This window comes from Raphanus sativus, chromosome 8 (assembly GCF_000801105.2).
Source record: "Raphanus sativus cultivar WK10039 chromosome 8, ASM80110v3, whole genome shotgun sequence".
Classification (NCBI taxonomy): domain Eukaryota; kingdom Viridiplantae; phylum Streptophyta; class Magnoliopsida; order Brassicales; family Brassicaceae; genus Raphanus; species Raphanus sativus.
The window spans coordinates 2,053,775-2,076,741 of NC_079518.1; the positions used below are offsets into that span (position 1 = coordinate 2,053,775).

Below are 22,967 nucleotides of genomic sequence, written 5' to 3' on the forward strand. Positions count from 1 at the left end.
TTACCACTCAATGAGGATGTGGTTGCTTTTTTGGATGATGTTTGCCTCCACACCACCACCAGCCCTTTCTTTTTCTCTCCCATATATTTTCCCCACATCTCTACTTTAATTAAATTTTCCAACTTTTTAATCCCTAAAAATATATAAAAGCCCCTCTTATTTTTTATTTTGTTTACTACCGAACCATCAGTTAATTGTACCAACACTACAAAGGTAGTAGTAGGATTCAGGAATCTCTCCAGAGGCAAACAACACAAAGTCTCAATCTTTGTAAGATATCTTCGCGACCCCTTTTCATTTCTTCTTCTCGCGTTTATGTTTTCATTCACAGATTATTGATTGCTACAACATTTGTTGATGTATGTTCTCTGTTTCCTTCTTTTTTTGTATGAACATGGAAGTTTGATCTCATTACAATTACTGAGCTCCCAGATTGTTCTTTCAGATGTTATTTAACAAATCTAAATCTTATTGTTAAAAGACTTTATGGATTCAAAGTGTTCACCTTTTTTGTCTATGAGATTCAAAGTGTTCTCCTTTGGATGAAATGCATTCATTCATCTCTCTCTCTCTCTGGATGAAATGCATTCATTCATGTGGTTTTGATTATACTTGGATCGAAACTGTGTATATAGGTTAAGGAGGAGGAGGAGAAGATGAGAGGTGGGAGTCTATGGCAGCTAGGCCAATCCATAACCCGTCGTCTTGCTCAAACCGACAAGAAAGCCGTCTCACGCCGCTGCTTCGCCTCTGGCGCTGCTGACCTTAAAAAAACCGCCCTTTACGACTTCCACGTCGCACACGGAGGAAAGATGGTTCCTTTCGCCGGTTGGAGCATGCCGATTCAGTACAAAGACTCCATCATCGACTCAACTGTTAACTGCAGGGTCAACGGGAGTTTGTTCGACGTTGCGCACATGTGTGGCTTAAGCCTCAAGGGCAAAGACTGTGTGCCTTTCCTCGAGACCCTCGTGGTTGCTGACGTGGCTGGTCTGGCTCCTGGAACGGGGAGCTTGACAGTGTTCACGAATGAGAAAGGAGGGGCCATTGATGACTCGGTGATTACTAAAGTGACTGATGAGCATATCTATCTGGTGGTGAACGCTGGTTGTAGGGATAAGGATTTGGCTCATATTGAGGAGCATATGAAGGCTTTTAAGTCTAAAGGAGGTGATGTCTCTTGGCATATCCATGATGAGAGATCTCTTCTCGCCCTTCAGGTTTTGTGGCTTTTATTGATTTGAAAGCTAATGATTGTTTCTTTTTTTTGTGTGGTTCTTGAACCTTTTTGCAATGTGTTAGGGTCCTTTGGCTGCTCCGGTGCTTCAACACTTGACTAAAGAAGACTTGAGCAAGCTTTACTTTGGACAGTTCCAGATCCTGGACATTAATGGTTCCACCTGCTTCCTTACCAGGACCGGGTAATGTTATATCATGTTTCACTCTCTTCTCTTGTTTCTTTCTCCAAGTAGACAATACAGTTAATGAATCTGTCTGTTGTGTGTGGTTTACAGGTATACTGGAGAAGACGGGTTTGAGATCTCTGTTCCATCAGAGCATGCAGTTGATTTAGCCAAAGCAATCTTGGAGAAGTCCGAGGGGAAGGTAAGGCTTACTGGTCTAGGAGCAAGAGACAGTCTCAGGCTAGAAGCAGGGCTATGTCTATACGGTAACGACATGGAGCAACATATTACTCCCGTCGAAGCTGGACTCACATGGGCCATAGGGAAACGCAGAAGAGCAGAAGGAGGGTTTCTTGGCGCTGATGTGATCCTCAAACAGCTTCAAGACGGACCTACTATCAGGAGGGTTGGATTCTTCTCTTCTGGACCGCCGGCGAGGTCGCATAGCGAGGTGCACGATGAGAATGGGGACAAGATTGGAGAGATCACGAGTGGTGGGTTTAGCCCCAACTTGAAGAAGAACGTAGCCATGGGGTACGTGAAGTCAGGTCAGCACAAGAACGGGACCAAAGTGAAGATCTTGGTCCGTGGGAAACCTTATGAAGGCAACATCACCAAGATGCCGTTTGTGGCCACCAAATACTACAAGCCATCATAATATGTGTGTCTTCTTCTTCTTCTTCTTTGACCTGTTTCTCTTTCTTTTCTTAAAATGACTTCAGTTCTGATTTGGTCTGAAAGAGTACGTTCTTTTGCCAAGAGGGCATATATGCTTATTCCACTGTTATTGAAATAAATCTTTTAACACCAAATTATAACCATGCTCACATAGTTGAACAATTACAAGTTCGGGAATATTCACTTATTAGAGTACGTAGTAATAATAGGAAAATAAGACTTGGTTGCCAAGGGTTTATATATTTTTTATCCGGTAGAAAGATTTAATCTTCTGCAGCCATGTCTCATCTTCTCAGGCGGCTCAAGCTATCCCTCCTCCGAGTAAGCAAGCTACCTCCATCTTCTCTTTGTCTAGTCACATGGCTGCTCTCCTTTTTATTTTTTTATTTTTTGTTGCTTTCGTATGTTTGGTTTAATTACAAACTAATCATTACGCAGAGAAACCTCACCACCTCTTCTCGGTGCTTCTCGTCTCCCCCAATCTATTACGTCAGGGGTGCTGAATCATGGGAACCAGTATCTAGCGAAACTATCTCGATTCCTTCTCTTAAGGTGCCTATGGAGTCACTGAAGGAGATAGGAGTCATAGGAGCATCCCATGGCTGGGTAGCAACTTTGAAAAACGGAGTGGTTTGTCTTCAAGATGGCATACATCTCCCTGATACAGACCCGAAACGCATCCCTCTTCCTCCTTTTGTAACTCTGCCTCATTGCCAAACCCAAATCGTGACCAACGTAGCCATGTCCTCTTCTTCTCCTGACGAGGATGAAGACTGTATTGTGGCCGTCAAGTTCTTAGGACCTCAGCTAAGCTTGTGCAGGCCTGCTCAGAAAGATTGCAAGTGGAGCAACATCAGAATCACAGACCCCAGCTTCTTCTCCTCCCTTGTAATGTACTCTAAGAGAGATGAGATGTTCTCCATGCCTGCATCTAGAGGCCACTACACTGGATCATGGGATCTTGGGAGACACATAAAGGAACCAAAGGTGCAGATGCTGCGGCTTCCCGATGGAGATTCATTTCCGGAAATGACAGAGGACGAGTGGCAGAGATTAGAGTCTTGTTGTACAAAGCAACACTACTTAGTGGAGTCTTTACACACTGATGAGACTTTTATGGTGAAGTGGTACAGAGAGAGCTGTCCCATTGCCGCCGCCGATACTTTGAAATTATGGGATCATTTCCTTGTGTTGAAGATAGACAAGGAAGGGAACGCTGTTTACACCAAAGACATTGGACATCTCTGCATTTTCCTCTCCAAGTCTGAAGCTATTTGTATTCCATCTAAATCAAATTCAAATGGCAGAGTCAAAATCAGAGTCATAAACAGCGTCTATATGTTGAGAGAGCACGAGTTTGCCATTGTCATGATTGACACTAACCGGAAGTGTTGTAGAACACCTTTCTCTTCCTCTTTACCTTATTATATTTCAAAATACTAATGGTGTGTCTCACTCTCAATTCTACTTATGCTTCAAAAGCTTATTGCTGTACATGTTTTATTTTGTTGTGTTCTTATATTCATTTCATAATATTTGATGATTTTGATTACACAAAACTTCATCAATAAATAATATCTTCATATCTTTGTCTATAGCCACATGGGAAACAGTGAGCACATAGCAGAGCAAATAAAAAAAACTAACCGGTTGGTTCTCTACTTTTACATGCTGAGACTCTTTAAATCAAGTGAATGGATAAAAGTTTGAGAAGAGAAGAGATCCAAGAAGGATATAGGCAGCACAATATGACCATATCAAGTATCCCCATTTACTATTATGTTTAGGAGATGCAATCAAATGAGATGCAAACCAGTAAAGAGGAGGGCTCGCTGACAAGAACCGTGTTGCAACCTGCAATAATAATAAATCACAACACACACACACACACACACATGAGGACAGTGAACAACTAACTACCTCGATGTCATATTAACTTGTGTACACGTTTATGTTTTATGATTCTTGAGGATTGTAAGTACCTGAACATGCATGATGAAGAACGCAGTAGCTGCCATTAGACCCAAGTGTACGACAAATGGGAAGACATCAGCTGAAAAGTATCCTGATGACGAGTTGGATTCGGCAGCTGTATCGGTGACAGTCACATCCTTCTTCCGGCTCAGTTTTCGCTGCCTAATGTCACGGTTCCCTTACTCAAGAAAATAGAGAGGATCCATCCATCAAAGAGTTCAGTTTCGAAACTATAAAATTACATATAGAAACAAAATAATACCTTCATTTGATGAAGTTATAATAACATCTGGCTCAAGCACATCCTTGAGAGAATAAAGCCTCGCAGAAGATCTCTTTTCTTTCTCAGTAGCTTGAAAGCCCAGAGAAAGAAAGAGCTCAGGCCGAGTCTTCACGTAACTTACAATAGAACACAAAGCTAGAGACAGAATTGGGGATGCAAGCAGAAAGTTGGGAAGCTGTTTGAACTGAAAGTATCTAAGGAAGCCTACTCCCCTGTTACAATTCCATGTCACCAAGAAGGCTCAAAAATCAAATACATAAAAAAAAAAAACTTGCAAGAACAAGAACATGGTTTATTGTTCAAACTTACCAGTAATGACTTTGAATGAAGTTATAGAGCAAAGGTACTTTTCCTTTGCACCAAGGCCTCAATTCATCTAGCTTATGTCCATGACATATGTTATAGTATCCGTATGCTTGAAATGCGACAAAAGGAAGACAAATGCACACGCATCGAATAAATCCAGTAACGAAAACCTGCACAGATAACTGGCCAGAGAAACAAATCACTAACGGTACCAGAGAACTCAAAAGAGCTAACACCAAAGTAAAAAAAGCTAAGCTGTAAATCATTCATAGTTTATGTGTAACTCACACAAAGGCGCCTTTTAAGAGAAAAAGCTTCGTATGCTCGATGCATAGTCTGGAAACAGATATAACCAGCATTGAGAATCCCATTGGACCTTGCACAGCCAGAAAGAGCAAACCAGAGAACAGCCACATTGCTGGTGCCGGATAACAAGTGGTACACGCCTCCAATAGAAAACAGAGCATACAGACTTTCTGAATATCTGAAAGTTAAAATGGAAACAGTCTCATAAGAGAACATCTCTTTGACTATCCTTAAATAAATAAATAAATAAACTAAAGAGATCATTGATTGAATACACACACTTACATTGATGAATAGAATATGGAGGCCGGATTGAAACAGAAGATAAGTGAAGCTCTGAATGAAGCTTCAGTGTCCTTCAAGATAATAACTGAAACCCTGTTAGCAAGCACTGATGTAAGACAGAGGAACTCAAAAACTATTTGATTGATTGCCAAAGAAGGTACCTGAAGAGATAGAGAGCAGCAAATACGAAGGCCACGTTGGTGACAACGTAACCAGACAACACCATTACAGCTCGAAGACCAATCAACGGAACCAAAGGCGCAAAAACTGTGAATCCCACAAAGATGCTCATTAGCGAGAGAGAACTCAGAGAATCAGAAACCAGGGGGAACGTTAACCTGTGCGAGAGAGAAGGGAGATGAAGAAGGGAAGGAGAGGCAAGAAGGCGTAGGTCTGCTCATACTCGTACCCACCACACTCCGTGATCCTGAGGAAGTACACGCTGTCCCAGACGACGCTGTTCTCAAGCGTCCTCGATACTGAGGAGTTAGCTAGTAGCAACGGAGGAGGAGAATCTTCCGCGACGACTTCGTCTCTGTGATGAAGGCAGGGAGGGTTGAGCGCCGCGGATGTATCGTAGGGTTGGAGGAAGCTCCGCCACATAAGGGTTAAGAAGAGGACGAGAAGTCGCGAGAAGGTTGCGTATTTGATCAAGATGCTTTCTTTCCTCGATTTCGAGTTTGGTTCCATGGCTTTGGACATTGCAGACGCAAAGCCTCCTCCTTCGTAAATGAATTGACTTTTAGTGATACTCCGACAGTAATGGAGATCCAGTAGACATTGAAGACGAATCGAACTGAATAAACTTAAAAGGAATGTAGATAAAAAAGGAAGCTTGACGATTTGTGATTTTGAGCAGAGGAGAAGAAACAGACGACGGAGAAGAATAACGAATTTGGAGTCAGTTTCAAACCCTCTAACCGAGAAAGAGGTTTCAAGAACCGCCCGGTTTACACCAATCGATCCGGTCCAGTTTAAAAATATCTTTTGGACCAAATAAAGTTTTATTACAAACGCGTAAAACGTTATGCGAGCGTCGACTAAACACAAACGTAGCGTTTGTGAAGCTATAGATCAAACGCGCCACGTCATCGAAGACATGTCAATAAAACGCGTCATAAGCCCCAATCACATGTCACCGAAACGCAGAACGTAGATCGTCGTCATAAATTAACATTTCAAACAACAAAAAAATAATAATAAATCATCCCCCTTGATAAACCCTTTATTAATTTTCTTTTTTAATTTATCTTTTCCTTCCTTGGATCATCGTCCTGGTTCTCAGATCCTCAAATCGAGAAGAACCATTCAGGTTAGTTCCAACTCTGTGCTTTCTCGTTATAGATGTATACATCTCATGTAGAGTTTATTTGCGATTTTTACAATGATTTGCTTCCGTTTCGGATCGAAAGTTTGGATTTTTATATATCAGATCTTTCGAATTCGATCTCTCTCTCTCTCTCTGTTGATGATTGCCTTCCTTACATTTAGATTGATAATTGCAGTGAGTTTTGTTGTTATTGGAGAAGAAGGGAAGGGAGTAAGGTCTAATCAAGATGGTGAAGATGACATTGATAGCTCGTGTTACCGACGGCTTGCCTCTAGCCGAAGGTCTTGACGATGGACGTGACTTACCAGATTCCGACATGTACAAGCAACAGGTCAAGGCCTTGTTTAAGAATCTCTCCAGAGGTCACAACGAAGCTTCGAGAATGTCCGTTGAGACTGGTCCCTATGTTTTCCAGTATCCTTTTAACAACATCTCTTACTTATTGATTTGATTTGATTTGGTTTTATCTTAATGTTTAAGAGTAAGAACAATACATGTATGCTATTTCCTTGATGAGAGAACTTTTTAGTTACATCATAGAAGGACGTGTTTGCTACTTGACGATGTGTGACCGCTCTTACCCTAAGAAACTGGCTTTCCAGTACCTGGAAGACCTCAGGAACGAGTTTGAACGTGTTAATGGGCCTAACATTGAGACAGCTGCTCGACCTTATGCCTTTATTAAGTTTGGTATGTGTGTGTGTGTACTGTAGATTATTTTCTGTATTATTCATCAGCTTCCTTGGTTTCTCACTCTCTTTTTGTTTTTGTAGATACTTTCATACAGAAAACGAAGAAACTGTACCAAGACACTCGTACGCAACGGAATATCTCTAAGCTGAACGATGAACTCTATGAGGTTCATCAGATAATGACGAGGAATGTGCAGGAAGTCCTAGGTGTTGGTGAAAAGCTGGACCGTAAGCAGACACATCTATTGTTTTTTATCCTGTGATCAGTTAGTAGTTGTGTACATACATGTGTTGTAATCAGGAGAGTGATATGCTAATCATGTACCATCTACTTCTTCTTGTTTTTTTTTTTGTAATGCAGAGGTGAGCGAGATGTCGAGCCGACTAACATCTGAATCTCGTATATATGCTGACAAGGCTAAAGATTTGAACCGTCAGGTGAGTATATGATTGTATATATGATTCCTTACATTACACAATTCAACATTGGTCACACGTAATGAGATGCGATGCTCTCAGGTTTAGTTTATAGCTCAAGTTTGTTACCATATGGTTCTCAATCATTTTGGTTTTGGTAAACCAGGCTTTGATCAGGAAGTGGGCACCAGTTGCCATCGTGCTTGGAGTCGTGTTCCTTCTTTTCTGGGTCAAGAACAAGCTTTGGTAAGAAAGGAGGAACCTGAGGCTAGACTTCTCCAGACATATATCGACCGGCACCAAAAAATATCTTGTTTTTTTTTTTTTTGAAAGTGAGACATTGACACACATTTTGTAGTAATGCAAACTTTATGAGACTAGTCATATGAATCATCCCATCAATACACTTTTTAAACCTTTGATTTTCATTTCACAAGGTTCTTCAAATCAAAACCAAACTCAAACTATATAACACCCAACTTTGTTTTGATCTCATTACATATCCCTACACCGAAATGAAATACACATCTGCTCAAGTTAGAGTGTGTCTAGCGTCTATGTGATCTCAAGTGTAGTTTGAAATCTTGTTGACCTGCCAAATCTAACGTTTAAGTGTTCTTCAACTCATCTGAAAGCTGCAATGCCCTCAGAAACTATCCTGACTTCCTCGGACAATCGATTAATGCTCTGTAGATGTAAACAGATGGTAGATCTCTCGCTCTTTCATTCTCTTGACGATCGACCACGTCCTCATCTTCCTCAAATATCTACCTCACACAGAGCTCGAGTGACATTTCCAAGTTTGATTTTTATGAAACTAAACTTTTTGAGCTACAATGGTGTATAATATTAATAAATAAACTAGAGTTGGACCCGGGCGCCCGCCCGGGTGTTATATTTCTTAGTAAAAATGAATAATTTATTTTAATATTGTAGATATTAATATTAATTAGACAACCCGAATTATCTAGGGCTTGATCCCTGCACTGTGCATATGTAGTTTAGAATTTTTGTAAATAAATATTTATCTATTTTAAATGATGGTGTGTATTTTTGAAATTTACACTATTAAATAAATTTATAGTATAACATTTAAACATATTAATTTTTGTTTTATTTTTTGAACCGTCAATTGTATCACCCATATTTCTTATCATATATCAATCTTATAGATTAATTAGGTACGATTTTATATTCAAAATCTTAGCTAATTCGATATTTTAGGAGCATGTTAAATTCCGATATACAAAAAAAAACAAATTGATAAACAAAAATAAATATTTGACTTTGCAAACCAAAATCTAAACCATAAAATGATACTTTTATAAAATGTTGGTATATGTTTGGTTGTAACAAAATGATTCGTAGACACATGATACTGAGATTCAATTTTGGTTGAGAATGATTACTTATAGTGTATTAGTTCTGGTATGTGCATGTAATTAAATATTATATCATGCATATATGTTACAGAAAACGTGAATATGAATTAACTTATACCAACATTTCCATAACACGTTTCCATAGTTGAATTCGTTAAATACGAATAGAAAAAGCAATGAATTGAAAATGTTGGTCATTACCCATTTGTAAGCCCAAAGATCCTAATGGCAACGATTTTTTTCTTTTAAAAGAAGCAAAACGACATAGTTTAAATAGTAGTGGCATAGGAATGTAATATTTGTGCAACTTTAAGGGTATATTCTATTTTGTACTTCTGATTTAATAGTTTAGATACTGAGCTATTTTGTAAGCCGTCTTAAATTTCAAGGACTAAACTAGATGCGGAGGGGATTCATATATGTCTTAAGGTTTTGTTATTTGAAAACGCATTCTCCAGTGTCAGTTCAAGCCTTGGAACTATGTCTCTTCTGTTTGTTTGCTAGCTCTTTCCCATCCTCTGATTCAACCTACTTAAATCAGATTGGCTATGCCTTCTGCTTTGATCAAACCTTAGTTGCTAGTGTGATTGTTTACCGGTTTAGTTACTACATCCAAATTGGCTATGGAAGTATATATAGTCCGTGCATACGGGTTTTTATTATCCGAAATTGGCTCTCAAAGTTTCAGTTTGCTTTCCTTTGTCCATTTGGTATGTGGATCTTCTGCTTTAAAGATTCTGATGCTTCATGATCTGAGTGTTGTTACTTGTTAGCTTAGACTAGAATCAATGTATTATTTCAACAAGTCGTAACGGGTCTTTTCTGCATCGAAACCCAAAAGGCCAAGAGGATATGGTGAGACGTTTTTACAAGGTTACTCCATCCTCTGCTAAAGACAAATAATCACAAACCATAATAAAACAAAGGTGGCTCCGAAGGTAGAATTTTTATTTTTAAAAGTTTTCACCATCGCACTTGAGTAGCAGAAATATTTACAAAGCCAATGCCTTCAAAACTACAAAGGCCTTCTTTTTTTTTTTATGTCGTTAGGAAACCACTGAAAAGATAAAAGTAGCTGCGCCACCATTTCTACCACGACTCAGTTTTTAACACAAACCCTTCCAGAAACTTACAAACGAGACACATATTGTTCACATAATAAACCCAACTAAAAACCAGCCCAACTGTATGTTTAGGCTGCTTCTGCAAATCCAACCTGCGCTTTCCCAAAGTCAAACACGGTGTGGTATTTGCCCATGAACACATCTCCCAAGATCCTGTCACATTTTTTTTACCACCATGCTTCTGATTAGAAAAAGAATGAAAGAAAGAAATATAAGAACTTGTGCTGCCGTGTTGAACCAATTATTTACCAGAGAGGTCCACGGGGTGGAGCAACGTCGAGTGCAATAAAGCCACTGATGCACTGTGCTGCAGCGCCCTCACCAACCTTCAGAACATACTGTCCACACAACAACATCACCAAGATATTAGAATGGGTATAATATTCACGTGTCCACAACGAGATATGAATCATGTTCTCGATCATACCTCCTCTGGAGCAAGATCAAAGACTTTGCCTCCGATGGTGAGCGAAACAGTTGGCATGGTCGAGAGTTGTGCACAGTCCACTGCAGACTCTCCCATTGGGCTGGGAATACGCTCGCATAGCTGTTCAGAAAAGAAGAAGAGAAAAACAGCAACAGTAGCAAATGAACAGGATCAGAACAACAATGCTTCAAAATATTTTTGATCAAAACTGCTGTAATAGAAGTTTGTTCTTGTACCTCGTTGACGTATTCCAATATGCGTTCCTGGGTCATGTTCTGCCTCAACTGGCTCTGAATCCAAACAACTGCCATCTCGCATGCAGAACACGCGGCATCTCCTACACCATTCGACAATTTGGCGTTTTCCTTGTCCACCACCGACTCAATGCCCATACTAAACAATAAAAGGAAACATAAAGTAAAAAAACAGCCGATCAATAAGAAACAAAAAATAAGATGAAGAAGATCTTGGACTTAATTGCAATCTCCCCATAGAATATAGCTTCTCTATATCATAAACGAACCCACTGGAAATTTACCTGACACCACGTTTACCATCGAAAGTGCACAGACCAATCTGCGAACAGATTTTCTTCGGCTGGGTCTGCAATCCGAAACGGGAACCGTAAGTCAATTTCATTTACATAACAAGAGTTGCATATACAACATATTATTTGTCACACTAGATTTTAAAGCTAGTCCAATAAGCATACTTACTTCAGACAAAAGCAGATCCAAGATGGTCTGCCCGTACTGATCTACGACAGTCTTGCACTGCTGGCTAGCAATTCCAGCTGCTCCAATAGCATGGTTTATCATGGTGATTATAGTCTACACAAAGAAAACAAAAATAAGAGTGTATTACTACCAATACTATACTTGAGAAAACACTAGAACCCCTTCAAATTCATGCTTACTGTTGGACCCGCAAGCAAAGATGTTCCAGAATCTGCTATAGCAGAGCAGCCACTTTCGCAGTATCCTGTATAACAAAAACTGAACTTTAGATCCAGTCCATGCCAGTAAACATAAACAGTAAAACATTTTCAAATTTGTTAGGAATAGCTATATATAATATACAGAAAAAGCATAGTAATGTTAACATACCAGTGGGTGCACCGTCAATGAGAACATCACCCATATCAAACTATTACACAAAAAGGCTCGAGTTAGAAACTTGGAATACTTTTGCGAGAAAACCAAGAAAAGGAAGGTAATATAAATACAAACCTGCCAGTAACCCTTTTGTGTCACAGGGACATAAGTATGTTGTCCCTTGAAATGTTTTGGATCAACACCTCCAAACACAAGTTCACCACCTTCTTCATCCGCAGCGTTACGGTTAAGCCAAAATGAAAACACTGGCTCCTTGATGAGGCCTTGCTTGAGCATGTTGTACCTGTAAAAACAAGACATTACAGCATGAGATTGATACTACAAGAATGTAGTAAACTCAACCCAGTAAAGAGAAGAAAGCATACCAAACAGGAGCAGCATTTCCAACAGAGATCTCTTGGAACCCAAGACCAAGGATACCATCAAACTTAGCTACAACAAATGTCAAACCAGGCTCCTTGGTTGCCTCGATAAACTCCTGATATGATAGAGAATGAGGAAGATCAGCGATGTAGAATAAATAGTGGTAAGAGCTTTGAGTACGGTAGGATAGATAGTTTACCTGATCCTTGACAACTAAATCGCCGACGGTGACGGCATCATTACTAAAGAAACCAGCAATAGCCCCAGTTCCGTAATGAATTGCGGCGGATTTTCCTGCATTAAAGGGGAGCAACTTAGTTATAACTTTACAGCTCACATCAGTAGCGATGTTGCATCTTATAACAAAGGTGAGAAACACACTGCACATAAAGTCGAATTTAAGTGGCTAAAAATGGATTGCCATTATACTATCTACCACTAGGAAGTTCAACTGGTAACAGATACCATTAGAAACAAATCACACAATTTTCGATTACAGAAGCCTCATTAAGACTGCATAACTAAATTAGGAATAGAGAGAGAACACACCATTCTTCTCATATGTGCTTGAACGCGAAGACTTGTACTTGGGATGCAAAAGACATGCAAGCTACACAACGGACAGAACACAGTTAATTTTCTTCTCAAACGAATATCGAGCACGGCTAGGAAGTTCAGACTAAACGTTACTCACCGAGAAATAGCATTTTGATGATGGCACCCAGAGGTTAGAGCTTCCGGTATCAAACACCACGGTGAACTTCTGCGGTGGAGTACCAATAGCGATCTCACCGTAGTACTGAGCGTCCAAGTAATTCTTCAGCGTGACAATGTCAGCATCCCCCGAGTCTCCAAGGTTGTAAGCTCTCAGGGGCTTTTCTTGGTGGGAACCAAACGCACGTGCAGCAAGACCGCTTTTGGGATCCAACTTGAGTTTCTTCAGGCCAACTCTGAAGGTCCCATCGTTGCGCTCAGCAGAGGCAGAAAGAAACAGCAGGAAGGACACCACGAGAGACACAGCAACCGCTCTAGAGTATATTCCCATTTCACCTATTCATTGATAACAAATTAGGTTAGAAATATAGAATAAGGCATACCATAAAAGTCAAGAAGAATCTATGTAAAAAATAATATTTATATTGAATGGATAGACTTTTACTTGGTCCGCCTCAAACAGATAAAGATTGACAAGGTAACACGCATTAAAAATGCTCTAACTGTCATCTTACTTTGTCTCCCTCAAATAGCAACCAAGCAACAACAATAGCGTGGAAGAAATAAATAAAATTAAAATAACTTTATTGACTTTCCAAATGATAGAGACGTTTCCCTTCTAATTAGGAAAAAATAGTTCGATGCTGAAGTCATCTTTTTATGTTGTACGCTATACAGAAAATTATTATTCTGACGACTACAATAACACTTGGAAACACTAGCATCCCAAAATAGGAACGATTCTTCAATCTTACAAAGAATTATAGAAAGGAAACAATCTCGATTGCATTATAACTGAATGATTCACAAGAAACTTGAGATGATAACAACCGATTAGACGACGATAAGAGCTACAGTATCAAACTCATCAAACGCTCCTAAACCAAAACTCACACCGATCGAGCACGATCACTACTGAAACCTTTGATAACTAAACTAATCAGATCATAGAATAATAATACTTTTCAGATTCGCATCGCTAAAACTCACACCTAACCGCTCAAAAAAAACGCAGGTAGATTCGTATATAGCTACTACTAGTAGCTATATACGAATCGAAGAGATGCGATAACGAAGATCACTATAATACAAGAGAATCGATCAGTTTCCAAGGAGAACTCACCGAAGCTATCGCACGAGAATCTCAGGAAATTGAGGGGAAATGTATATTACGATGAAGAAGAAAACGAGGAGGGGTTGGTTGCATTTATTGAAGAAGAAAGATGACTGTGACGAGGGGAGCATGCTAAATTAACAAGGCTGTGCCCTGAATAAACAATGACAGAGGGGCCCACTGATATAATCGCGTCAGAACAAAAAGAAGGAGATATTTCTTGAAGAATCAGTTTTCGATATTAGCCGTTGGATTAAGATATAATGAACGATCAGATTTTACCGTTGACGGATGGATAGGAAGGCATAACTTAGCAACCGGCAAGTATTAAAATTAGCGAAATGATCACGTGCTTACGAATTTAGGGTGGACTACCTGTTCTTCCAGAATCTTAGCCGTTGATTGAGATGTAACGTGTCGGCTCGAAGGGTTTTCTAACTGTATTCTGCTCTAAAGCCCAACTAAAATAGGAAAATGTTATGTTTATATTGGGCCTTTTGAAATCCCAGTTACTGATCCAAATTATACATTTGAATTAGCCATGGGCGGGTGTTCGGTTCGGTTTCGGGTAGACACCATTCGGTTTTGGATATATTGGATATATCATTACTATACCCAATCGGTACTTATGAGTTATGAGATTTCGGTTCGGTTCTACTCCAGTTTCGGATCGGTTTCGGATATCGATTTAATACGTGAATCAAATATATATAGATAAAATATTTCAGTTAACATGTTAATATAAGTGGTCTACTGGTTACATACTTGCATAATCGTCAATCCAAACAAATTTCGAGTTTCTAAGATGTCAATTTTATAAGTATTTACTATATTTTAATATAAAAATACCATATATATTTATAGTATAAGAGAGTAGATGAAAGATAATGTAGTCTTGTGGTAGTAATGTTCTCACCATTCCTATCTAATTCAGGTTTGAATGGTATTGATGACATTTTACTTTATAGCTGAGAGGTTAAACTTAATTTTTTGGATATTTAGATATCCATTCGATTCTCGATTCGGTTTCAGTTCGGTTCCGATTTTTCGAATATAAAAATATAGAAACCATTCGGATATTTTGAGATTTGGGTCCGGTTTCAGTTTTGGGTATTTTGGTTCGGTTTTGGTTCGGTCTTTCGGATCCGTTTTTTTTTGCCCAGAGCTAATTTGAATATCAGAGAAACCTAAAATAAAATAAATAAGTACTGACACATGATAAAATTTATGCTTAACCTCCATAACAAGACATTCCAAGCTTACTCAACACTTCACACCATTAAACTATAGTCTCTTGATTAAAGATCTGCCCTAAACCAAAAATAAAACAAATTCTAAATAATGTCTCCACTTCAGTCCTACTCAATGTTCTTCTCCATTCTCATAATCATCCTTCTTCAATCATCACCAACATCATCCCAATCACATCTCTGCAGATCTTCTTGCGGCAACATTCCAATAAACTACCCTTTGGCCATCGACGACGGTTGTGGAAGCCCTTATTACCGTCACATGCTCATCTGCTCCGACAACAACACCAAACTCCAACTCAGAACGCCATCCGGTAAATACCCTGTTAAATCCATAAGCTACTCTGATCCTCACCTTCTTCTCTCGGACCCATACATGTGGAGCTGTCAAGATCGAGACAACTTTCGACCAACGAGATCTTTCAGCATCGACTCAAGCACACACTTCACTGTCTCCCTTCAAAACGACTACTTGTTCTTCAACTGTGATCCAGAGAAAGTCATCGTCGAGCCTAAACCGCTCTACTGCGAGAGGTTTCCCGATAGATGCGACTCGTCGTGCGATAGCTCGAGCTATCTGTGCAGGCATTTGCCTGAGTGTGGTGGATCGGTGTTAGGGTCTAGGGTTTCTTGTTGCTCATATTACCCGAAAGCGACTCAGTCTCTTAGGCTGATGCTACAGAACTGTGCGACGTATACGAGTGTATATTGGAGGAGTAATGGTGCGGGGAATGGGCCGTACGATCAGGTTGCGGAGTATGGGATTAGGGTTGATTTCGAGTTTCCGGTTACTATGAAGTGCCTTCTTTGCCAAGAAACGACTAAAGGTGGTGGAGTTTGTGGATTTGATACGAAGACGCATGAGTTCTTGTGTCTTTGCAAACAAGGCAATGTCACTACTTATTGTAAAGGTAATTTTTATCTTTTCGTAATTTTTTTGTCTCTTTAAACATTCCTCGTTTGTATTTATTTTCGATTAATACTAATCTCATATTAACAATATGTAATGGTGTTGAAATATATGTAACTAACACTAGAATTTCAGTTTCCAAAACCTACGTTGTATTATTCTACTGCTACATGTATTGAATCTTTTTGTGATAATTTGCAGATCCTAACTTCGAAAAGCATAAACGCATTGGAGCAGTCGCAGGTAAATTAAGCAAGATTACTATTAGTACCATATGATATTTTTCTACTCATCTTATTACAACTTGTGAGTTGTTGTCGTAATTAGGAACGGTGACGGCGGTTTCATCGGCCGGAGCTATTGGCGTTGTGGGTGGAATCTTTTGGTACTTGAGGAAAGTGAGAGCCAAAGCTCCAGTCACTTGTGGAGTTGAAAGCAATGAGAACAGAATCTTCTAAAAGCATTCAAACATGTTTTTTTTAAGGCAAAGCATGATATCACACTCTTCTTTTCTTTTCTTCTTTGCATTCCTTTTGTTTTCTTTTTCTTTTTATCCTTAAGTTTGTGTAGATTACAAGCTTGGGATAAAGAATTTTGTATTTTTGTTATGTTTTTTCTTTTCGTAGTTTTTTCTTTGAAATATATAGTAGATCTTTTGGTAGTTATCATTTACCAATCAAGAGAACTTAATTATTTAAACACTTTTTCAAAACAAAAAAAAAATATTTAAACATGATTGGTGTTGAAAATTTGACAACAAAAGAAAATTACACTGTAGAGCATGTCTTGATCAAAAAAATAAAATTACTGTAGAGCATGGCTTGATCAAAAAAGTAAAATTACTGTAGAGCATGGCTTCTAATAGCGTCCCGGGTTCGATTACATTTGCAGCGAAATATTTTCACACATCGAAACGCAGCGTATAGTGCGTCTCTTTCATTCTCTTCCACAAAACTGTGACCAGAGAGTGTGATTAAAAAAAAGCATTAGCTTCAGATGAACGATCTCGAAAACGAAGAGAAGAAGCCCACGAACGATCAGTCAGGACACGTGGCGGAACCGGCTATGTCAGCAGCGGCAGCAGCGATGGATGGTGTGGCGGCTTTACGATCTGTGTTCCAGCGGGTGAACCAGGCGGCGGAGAAAGCGGGTCGCGCGTCGGATCGGATACGGGTCGTAGCGGTTAGCAAGACGAAACCGGTTTCTCTGATCCGTCAAGTGTACGACGCTGGGCACAGGTCGTTCGGAGAGAACTATGTGCAAGAGATCATCGAGAAGTCCCCTCAGGTTCTCGAATTAGTTTTTGAAAGTTTGAATCTTTGATTGAAAAAAAGGTCTGATCTTTTTGTATTGTTTTGCGATTTGAAAATTTGTAGCTTCCTGAAGATATAGAGTGGCATTTCATTGGGAACTTGCAGAGCAACAAAGTGAAGCCTTTGCTAAGTAAGTGTTTGTCGTTGGTTCATTAGTTATGTCTTTGCTATGTTCTGTTCTTAATTGTTTGCTTGTCTGATCAGCTGGAGTGCCTAATCTTGTTATGGTGGAAAGTGTGGACGATGAGAAGGTAATTATTCTTTTTTTTTGTGTATAGTAGGACTAGAGTTTATTAGTTGGTAACTGTTGTAGCCTTCTTTCGAGGTGTTAAAGGGTATATACAGAATCCAGGATCTTTGGGTAACAATTACCGTAGATAGTGAAAAAAAAAATTACTGTGGATAGTGGAATCTGTTGAATGATGTCAAATGTTTGTTGAATCTTTTTCTGTGGATGTGAGAGTAATTGGTTTTCTTTTATTACGTTTTTGCTTTGTAGATTGCGAATATGCTTGATCGTGTGGTTGGAAACATGGGAAGAAAGCCTCTGAAGGTCTTGGTCCAAGTGAATACCAGTGGCGAAGAGTGTTAAGAATCTGAGAATCTCCCAAAACTTTTTCTTTGCATCCAACTCGTATGTTTTCCATTTCCACATTTTCTTTACACGGTCATCTCATTGATACTTTGCAGCGAAATTCGGCGTGGAACCCTCGGGATGCGTAGGACTAGCAAAGCACGTTAAGGAAGCCTGCTCTAATCTTGAGTTTTCTGGTTTGATGACCATAGGGATGGCTGATTACACTTCAACCCCAGAAAACTTCAAGGTTTATATAATCTGAACTGAAACGTTTGGTAAATATTATGGGAACACTAAACCGAGGCTCTCTTTTGCTCCTTATTGTACGTTTAGATGCTTGCGAAATGCAGAAGTGAAGTGTGTGAGGAGCTTGGAATACCGGAGGAGCAGTGCGAGCTATCGATGGGGATGTCCGGCGACTTTGAGTTAGCCGTAAGTGTCTTCTGATCAACACCAACTCTGAGTTCTGCTCAGAATGTTAAAGGTTTTCTTTGTTTTTTGAACTTTTGTGATTTGCAGATTGAACTGGGAAGCACAAACGTGAGAATCGGATCGACCATCTTCGGGGCGAGAGAGTATCCTAAGAAAAAGTGAACTTCTGCAAAAGTCTAAACTGTGATTTAAACTGCAAAACCAGCTTCGAGGAAGAATAAATAAACTGTTGTTTTATTGTTGGTTGAATGATGATATGTTGTATAACACGATATTAATCAAAGCCCGTTTCTTGAGGCATATTAATAGAAAATGTTACTGCTTGACCTCATGAGTGATGTTATCAATGCTATTCCCTAATCTATGTGAACTCTCTGTTGCTTGTCCTAAAAGATAAGTACCCTTTTCCTCAGTTTGTAACCTAAAACACTTTGCTTACACGGTTGCTTATCGCTTATAAAGTTATGTTTTTAGACGATCCTATTAGTCCTTCCCTCACAAGGCGCATTGCGGCTCCTTCAGTGAATTTCCTTGCAAAGAGAAAGCATGGGACGGGGTTTGAGTCTGCCTTGCACCATTCTGTTCGTGATTCAGTCTCGTAATAGACATGGTCTATTTTCTGTTCCAATAACAAAAAAAAAAGAATTAATGATTACTCAAAGTATAGATCTTATGGTTGTGATGGTTGTCACAAACAAGATACTGTATAATGTACCTTTATTTCTTTTATTTGGCCAGGGCCAGAGTTTTTAAATGTGAAAGTAACAGGATGCCAAGTTTGGGTTTCATATTTTGAACCCGAAACGTTCCATACAGTATATGTCAGTGTTCTTCGTTCCATTTCACTCTCTAGTCCACGCATCTGGAAATAAAAAATGGTATAACGTAATTAATACGAAACTTTTTAGATGGAGAAAAGAAACAACAAACTGAAAGAGATGTTTCTAAGATATGATTACAGTAAGCAATGTTTGCACATAGTGTTCATCAGGGATGCAGTTTCGCCGGTTCTGTCTCTGAGTTCACATCAAACGCCACAGGTTTAAACAACAGCCGTTCAATTGAGAAAGAGAAGTGTCATAGACTTCAATACATACTATCAAATGAAAAATGCCAATGTGGAAGTATCACTTACATAAAACAACCATGCCTCTTCGGATCCTAAAGGTGGAGCTCTCTGAAAATCGAAAGAGAAATCACCAAATCATTTGTTGTTTCTTCAGCAAAAAGGAATCAAGATTGACATTAAAATTTCGCTTAATCGTGTGATTACAAGCAGTAACGAAACTGAATCCACATAAAGCCTGATCTTTTACCTTGCAAAATTTCTTAAAAACTGGGAACACGATATCATCATTAACAATGACCTCTGCATGATTTCTGATCACAGATATCCACTGCAATAGATAAAACAAGGATGAGATAAAAAAATATTCATGAACTGCAAAGGAACCAAGAAACTCCGGCTTAAAAAATCTTAGTGAGATATCAATTCTCTAATGTTCGTATCAAAAGCAAGATGATGAAGATACCTGGGAACCTTTTCGCCATTTCTCTTCAGGTATGACAGAAGACATATTCACACTGTACCGTGTCTCTTTAGTATGAAGAAAACTGTAAACAGAGAGAAACACAGTTATTAACATCTAGAAAACTCCACTTACTTATACACCAGCTAATCAGGCCATAAAGTCAAATTGTTCCATTAACATATTTACTAGTACAGAGAAAACTAAAAAAGAAAAATTAAGACTTGCAATCTACCTATCCACAAAACTCCTGGGTGACGAGATAATATATCTGTATATATAGCCAAAGTCATATAACGGAGCACATCTGCAAAAACAGAAAGTATAAGCAATGTGAAGAAAATATATATATATATATGCTGAAAGTCAAATGCACTAAAGGTACAAACAAAAATACTAAGAGTGTGAGAACACAAATGAGTATATGTGTGTGTGTTCTGCATTAGCAAGTTCACATCTAAAACCAAGAGATACTGTAATTGACTAACCATGTATGTACTACCGACTAATCATATGCAAAAATAGAGTAAACAGGCCATTGGAATGGAATACCAAATGTGTATCCAGCAAGGGGAAATCATTAGATGAGTAATAATAGTTGTCAGAGAAGCGGACCTGTCAGAGAGAAGAACAAATCTTTGATTTGAGTGATCCTCTAAAGCAGAAGCAAACAACAATCTCTCAGCTGCAATCATGCTGGATTCTCCCCATTTTACCTATATAACAGTGACACCCTTAGTTTTAGAGATTCATCCAACATAACAATTCCTAATAAGAGTTTAATAAATGTCCCAAAGGCTTTTCCTCTCTGCTGCTAAAGAAAAACACTCACCTTGATGCTATTGTTCAACTGACGATAATAGAAAAACTTGGATCTGGTGGTTTCCTCATTAAACACGAAACCAGGTACTGAATGTACATAAACAGAGTAATTCGCCTCATCAACTCCCTGCCAGAAACAGCAATTACTTTTTGTTCTTTCCAAATTTAGAATATGACAGTGACATTAGCTATAATCAAAATATTCAGTTCTTAGAATCCAAACCAAACCTTGAAGAAACTATCCCAGAGAAAGTCAAGCGGGAGATCACGCCGAGCTAAGAAAAGGAAAGCGACCTTCGGACGACGACGGTCGCCGGAGGAGTAATCACGGAGCGTGATATCATCATGAGATCCCGCCGCGACGGAGAGTGCCGTCGTGACGGAGGAACGGTACTGCATTTGGATCCTGAGGAGAGCGAGAAGGCACAGGGAGACGGAGAAAGCGATAACGAGCTTCCACCCGAGCCACGCGACGCCGCGGCGCGACGACACCGATTTCCTCGTCATTTTGTTAAAACCTCACGGAGGAAGATTTTTTGGCGATCAGTCAGTCACCGTCGAGCGATCAGCATCGTTTTAGGGGTTTTTTGAAGTCAAATTTGGTTTTTTTTTTTTTAGGACAAATCGAAACTGAAGAAATTTGGCATTAATACATTTTTTTGGAATTAAGAGATGAGAAGAAGACAGCAGATGACGATGATGGTTAGACGTAGATTATTGTTTTATACGTCGTCGTATGTAGTAGTCCACGTTCACGTTTAAAAGTTCTGTGGGACCCCAATATAATTACAAGTCTAATATTAATGACAAGTTATTATTCAACATACTTGTTTTCTCAAAAAAAATCAACTGTGAACAATGTCAAAAATGGTTTCCTTTTAAAAGTTTGACTATTCTCTAGTCAACTTCTAAATACTATACAAAAGTAATGGTTTCCTTTTAACACCAAAGAAAAAATTTTAAAAAGTCATCACCAAATTAATAATGCAAATATATAAAACAAAAATCTATATTGTTTAACCATCAAAATCCAAGAAAAAATTACACTAAGATGTTTAAATTTTCAAATGATAATTTACAATCAAAAACTTTTACTACACTCCAACCAAAAGCCCCAAAACAATAACTTCCTAAATCTTGAAACCAACTTTTTCAACTCAAAGATGTCATCAACAACTATTATCAGTGTCTGTCTAACATGTTTAGATGTTCTAAGCAAATTTTTAACAACATATTTTTAGATTTTCCCTAATAATCATATCCCTTATATATTAAAACAGGAGCATTAGAAATAAGTAACCTTTAATTCATGTGTGATTTACAAGAGTGTCATTTATTATGTGTCATCACCACAAGCTCTCTCACAACTTAATTTCAAGAACCTTTAATTAACTAGACTAATTACAATAATTGCCATTAGTCATTAGATTGTTACTTAACTAATATAATCTAAGTTCTTACTTATTGACTAACCAAATAAATCATGTCTACGATTCATGTTCTTGCATTATTATTTATCATATTCTGAATCACGGATTATATGTTTGATGCATTCGATTATTCTTTACATGGTTCTCGCATTATTTGTTACCATGGACTGAAATATGGTTTCATACGATATTTTGTCTCAGTCTTACCAGATTGAAATCAAAATACAAACTAAAATACAAATGCCCTATTGTATGTACTATCTTCACAATCTTCATCCCAGGCATGGTCTTTATAAATTTTACTTTATATATTTAAATCGAAGAGACAACAAAATCTGAGTCTTCTCTTAGTTTCTACAAGTCTTCATCATATAACATTTTATATATAATTCTCAACGCCATCTAATCATTTTATCAACGCAATCTAATCATTTTATCATAGACTTTTGATACATATAAATTATTTTATCATGATAGTTTTGATGTTTTTACAAGTCTTCATCATATACTGTTATATATATATATAATTATCATACATATTATAAATATATAATTATCGTATGTATTATAAATATATAATTATCGTATATATCTAATCATTTTATAAACGCAATCTAATCATTTTATCTCGAAGGTTTTGATACATATAAATCATTTTATCATGATAGTTTGATACATATAAATCATTTTTCACGATAGTTTTGATACATATAAATCAACCCAAACTATTATTGTACTTTAAATATGATAACAATAACAATAGTGTCATCTTAAAGTCCATCAGACATATA

The 22,967-nt window shown here is 38.3% G+C and overlaps 7 protein-coding genes across 11 annotated transcripts; 4 read left to right on the forward strand and 3 right to left on the reverse strand.

The window, feature by feature from the left end:
- Positions 1 to 106: 106 nt before the first annotated feature.
- On the forward strand, positions 107 to 2,215 carry LOC108820625 (aminomethyltransferase, mitochondrial). 3 transcript variants are annotated; one of them, XM_018593609.2, is made up of 4 exons: positions 107 to 359; positions 636 to 1,220; positions 1,303 to 1,421; positions 1,515 to 2,215. In XM_018593609.2, the coding sequence occupies exons 2-4, from the start codon at positions 657 to 659 to the stop codon at positions 2,059 to 2,061; spliced, it is 1,230 nt and encodes a 409-aa protein (XP_018449111.1). In that variant the 5' UTR covers positions 107 to 359; positions 636 to 656; the 3' UTR covers positions 2,062 to 2,215. The 3 variants fall into 3 exon arrangements, with proteins under 3 accessions (XP_018449111.1, XP_056849199.1, XP_018449110.1); XM_056993219.1 differs by having other exon boundaries at positions 107 to 270; positions 642 to 1,220; XM_018593608.2 differs by having other exon boundaries at positions 110 to 270.
- Positions 2,114 to 6,122, reverse strand: LOC108820623 (uncharacterized). 3 transcript variants are annotated; one of them, XM_018593603.2, is made up of 9 exons: positions 5,574 to 6,120; positions 5,397 to 5,502; positions 5,236 to 5,328; positions 4,933 to 5,128; positions 4,648 to 4,826; positions 4,318 to 4,550; positions 4,064 to 4,233; positions 3,895 to 3,935; positions 2,114 to 3,366 (listed from the first exon to the last, which is right to left on the reverse strand). In XM_018593603.2, coding segments are annotated over exons 1-9 (1,383 nt in total). In that variant the 5' UTR covers positions 5,938 to 6,120; the 3' UTR covers positions 2,114 to 3,365. The 3 variants fall into 3 exon arrangements, with proteins under 3 accessions (XP_018449105.1, XP_018449104.1, XP_018449106.1); XM_018593602.2 differs by having other exon boundaries at positions 2,114 to 3,935; positions 5,574 to 6,119; XM_018593604.2 differs by lacking the exons at positions 2,114 to 3,366; positions 3,895 to 3,935 and having other exon boundaries at positions 4,090 to 4,237; positions 5,574 to 6,122.
- Positions 6,123 to 6,388: 266 nt separating this feature from the next.
- On the forward strand, positions 6,389 to 8,102 carry LOC108820634 (25.3 kDa vesicle transport protein SEC22-1-like). Its single transcript, XM_056992464.1, has 6 exons — positions 6,389 to 6,547; positions 6,741 to 6,979; positions 7,095 to 7,255; positions 7,339 to 7,485; positions 7,619 to 7,695; positions 7,841 to 8,102. The coding sequence occupies exons 2-6, from the start codon at positions 6,792 to 6,794 to the stop codon at positions 7,922 to 7,924; spliced, it is 657 nt and encodes a 218-aa protein (XP_056848444.1). The 5' UTR covers positions 6,389 to 6,547; positions 6,741 to 6,791; the 3' UTR covers positions 7,925 to 8,102.
- Positions 8,103 to 9,983: 1,881 nt separating this feature from the next.
- Positions 9,984 to 14,077, reverse strand: LOC108822743 (aspartic proteinase A1-like). The gene is made up of 14 exons (XM_018595900.2): positions 13,923 to 14,077; positions 12,780 to 13,135; positions 12,635 to 12,695; positions 12,285 to 12,379; positions 12,088 to 12,200; positions 11,837 to 12,005; positions 11,714 to 11,753; positions 11,524 to 11,588; positions 11,324 to 11,437; positions 11,146 to 11,210; positions 10,844 to 11,000; positions 10,608 to 10,727; positions 10,430 to 10,518; positions 9,984 to 10,333 (listed from the first exon to the last, which is right to left on the reverse strand). The coding sequence occupies exons 2-14, from the start codon at positions 13,128 to 13,130 to the stop codon at positions 10,249 to 10,251; spliced, it is 1,524 nt and encodes a 507-aa protein (XP_018451402.2). The 5' UTR covers positions 13,131 to 13,135; positions 13,923 to 14,077; the 3' UTR covers positions 9,984 to 10,248.
- Positions 14,078 to 15,159: 1,082 nt separating this feature from the next.
- Positions 15,160 to 16,779, forward strand: LOC108821122 (wall-associated receptor kinase-like 15). The gene is made up of 3 exons (XM_056993314.1): positions 15,160 to 16,074; positions 16,275 to 16,316; positions 16,401 to 16,779. Exons 1-3 carry the CDS (start codon positions 15,255 to 15,257, stop codon positions 16,529 to 16,531), a joined length of 993 nt encoding a protein of 330 aa, XP_056849294.1. The 5' UTR covers positions 15,160 to 15,254; the 3' UTR covers positions 16,532 to 16,779.
- Positions 16,780 to 17,026: 247 nt separating this feature from the next.
- Positions 17,027 to 18,726, forward strand: LOC108819219 (uncharacterized). Its single transcript, XM_018592217.2, has 7 exons — positions 17,027 to 17,360; positions 17,450 to 17,516; positions 17,591 to 17,637; positions 17,886 to 17,973; positions 18,077 to 18,210; positions 18,297 to 18,395; positions 18,483 to 18,726. Exons 1-7 carry the CDS (start codon positions 17,070 to 17,072, stop codon positions 18,555 to 18,557), a joined length of 801 nt encoding a protein of 266 aa, XP_018447719.1. The 5' UTR covers positions 17,027 to 17,069; the 3' UTR covers positions 18,558 to 18,726.
- LOC108819217 (glycosyltransferase BC10-like) lies at positions 18,670 to 21,402 on the reverse strand. The gene is made up of 10 exons (XM_056993313.1): positions 20,975 to 21,402; positions 20,757 to 20,873; positions 20,540 to 20,640; positions 20,160 to 20,231; positions 19,928 to 20,009; positions 19,712 to 19,792; positions 19,531 to 19,572; positions 19,355 to 19,411; positions 19,111 to 19,257; positions 18,670 to 19,014 (listed from the first exon to the last, which is right to left on the reverse strand). The coding sequence occupies exons 1-10, from the start codon at positions 21,251 to 21,253 to the stop codon at positions 18,850 to 18,852; spliced, it is 1,143 nt and encodes a 380-aa protein (XP_056849293.1). The 5' UTR covers positions 21,254 to 21,402; the 3' UTR covers positions 18,670 to 18,849.
- Positions 21,403 to 22,967: the final 1,565 nt, after the last annotated feature.

Excerpts from the sequence above, each read along its gene's own strand:
- LOC108819217 (XM_056993313.1), bottom strand. The coding sequence starts at position 21,253 with ATGACGAGGAAATCGGTGTCGTCGCGCCGCGGCGTCGCGTGGCTCGGG. Across the intron at positions 20,641-20,756 it reads AGTTGAACAATAGCATCAAG|GTAAAATGGGGAGAATCCAG; the intron begins GTGAGTGTTTTT and ends ACTGTTATATAG. Across the intron at positions 19,412-19,530 it reads AAGAGGCATGGTTGTTTTAT|AGACAGAACCGGCGAAACTG; the intron begins GTAAGTGATACT and ends ATGTGAACTCAG.
- LOC108822743 (XM_018595900.2), bottom strand. The coding sequence starts at position 13,130 with ATGGGAATATACTCTAGAGCGGTTGCTGTGTCTCTCGTGGTGTCCTTC. Across the intron at positions 11,589-11,713 it reads CATTGACGGTGCACCCACTG|GATACTGCGAAAGTGGCTGC; the intron begins GTATGTTAACAT and ends TTTGTTATACAG. Across the intron at positions 11,438-11,523 it reads CTTTGCTTGCGGGTCCAACA|ACTATAATCACCATGATAAA; the intron begins GTAAGCATGAAT and ends TTCTTTGTGTAG.
- LOC108820623 (XM_018593602.2), bottom strand. The coding sequence starts at position 5,937 with ATGTCCAAAGCCATGGAACCAAACTCGAAATCGAGGAAAGAAAGCATC. Across the intron at positions 5,129-5,235 it reads TCCATATTCTATTCATCAAT|ATATTCAGAAAGTCTGTATG; the intron begins GTAAGTGTGTGT and ends TTTAACTTTCAG. Across the intron at positions 4,234-4,317 it reads TATAACTTCATCAAATGAAG|GGAACCGTGACATTAGGCAG; the intron begins GTATTATTTTGT and ends TTCTTGAGTAAG.
- LOC108820625 (XM_018593609.2), top strand. The coding sequence starts at position 657 with ATGAGAGGTGGGAGTCTATGGCAGCTAGGCCAATCCATAACCCGTCGT. Across the intron at positions 1,221-1,302 it reads GATCTCTTCTCGCCCTTCAG|GGTCCTTTGGCTGCTCCGGT; the intron begins GTTTTGTGGCTT and ends GCAATGTGTTAG. Across the intron at positions 1,422-1,514 it reads TGCTTCCTTACCAGGACCGG|GTATACTGGAGAAGACGGGT; the intron begins GTAATGTTATAT and ends TGTGGTTTACAG.
- LOC108821122 (XM_056993314.1), top strand. The coding sequence starts at position 15,255 with ATGTCTCCACTTCAGTCCTACTCAATGTTCTTCTCCATTCTCATAATC. Across the intron at positions 16,075-16,274 it reads TGTCACTACTTATTGTAAAG|ATCCTAACTTCGAAAAGCAT; the intron begins GTAATTTTTATC and ends GATAATTTGCAG. Across the intron at positions 16,317-16,400 it reads ACGCATTGGAGCAGTCGCAG|GAACGGTGACGGCGGTTTCA; the intron begins GTAAATTAAGCA and ends TGTCGTAATTAG.
- LOC108820634 (XM_056992464.1), top strand. The coding sequence starts at position 6,792 with ATGGTGAAGATGACATTGATAGCTCGTGTTACCGACGGCTTGCCTCTA. Across the intron at positions 7,256-7,338 it reads TTATGCCTTTATTAAGTTTG|ATACTTTCATACAGAAAACG; the intron begins GTATGTGTGTGT and ends TTGTTTTTGTAG. Across the intron at positions 7,696-7,840 it reads CTAAAGATTTGAACCGTCAG|GCTTTGATCAGGAAGTGGGC; the intron begins GTGAGTATATGA and ends TTGGTAAACCAG.
- LOC108819219 (XM_018592217.2), top strand. The coding sequence starts at position 17,070 with ATGAACGATCTCGAAAACGAAGAGAAGAAGCCCACGAACGATCAGTCA. Across the intron at positions 17,638-17,885 it reads AAAGTGTGGACGATGAGAAG|ATTGCGAATATGCTTGATCG; the intron begins GTAATTATTCTT and ends TTTGCTTTGTAG. Across the intron at positions 18,211-18,296 it reads CAACCCCAGAAAACTTCAAG|ATGCTTGCGAAATGCAGAAG; the intron begins GTTTATATAATC and ends TTGTACGTTTAG.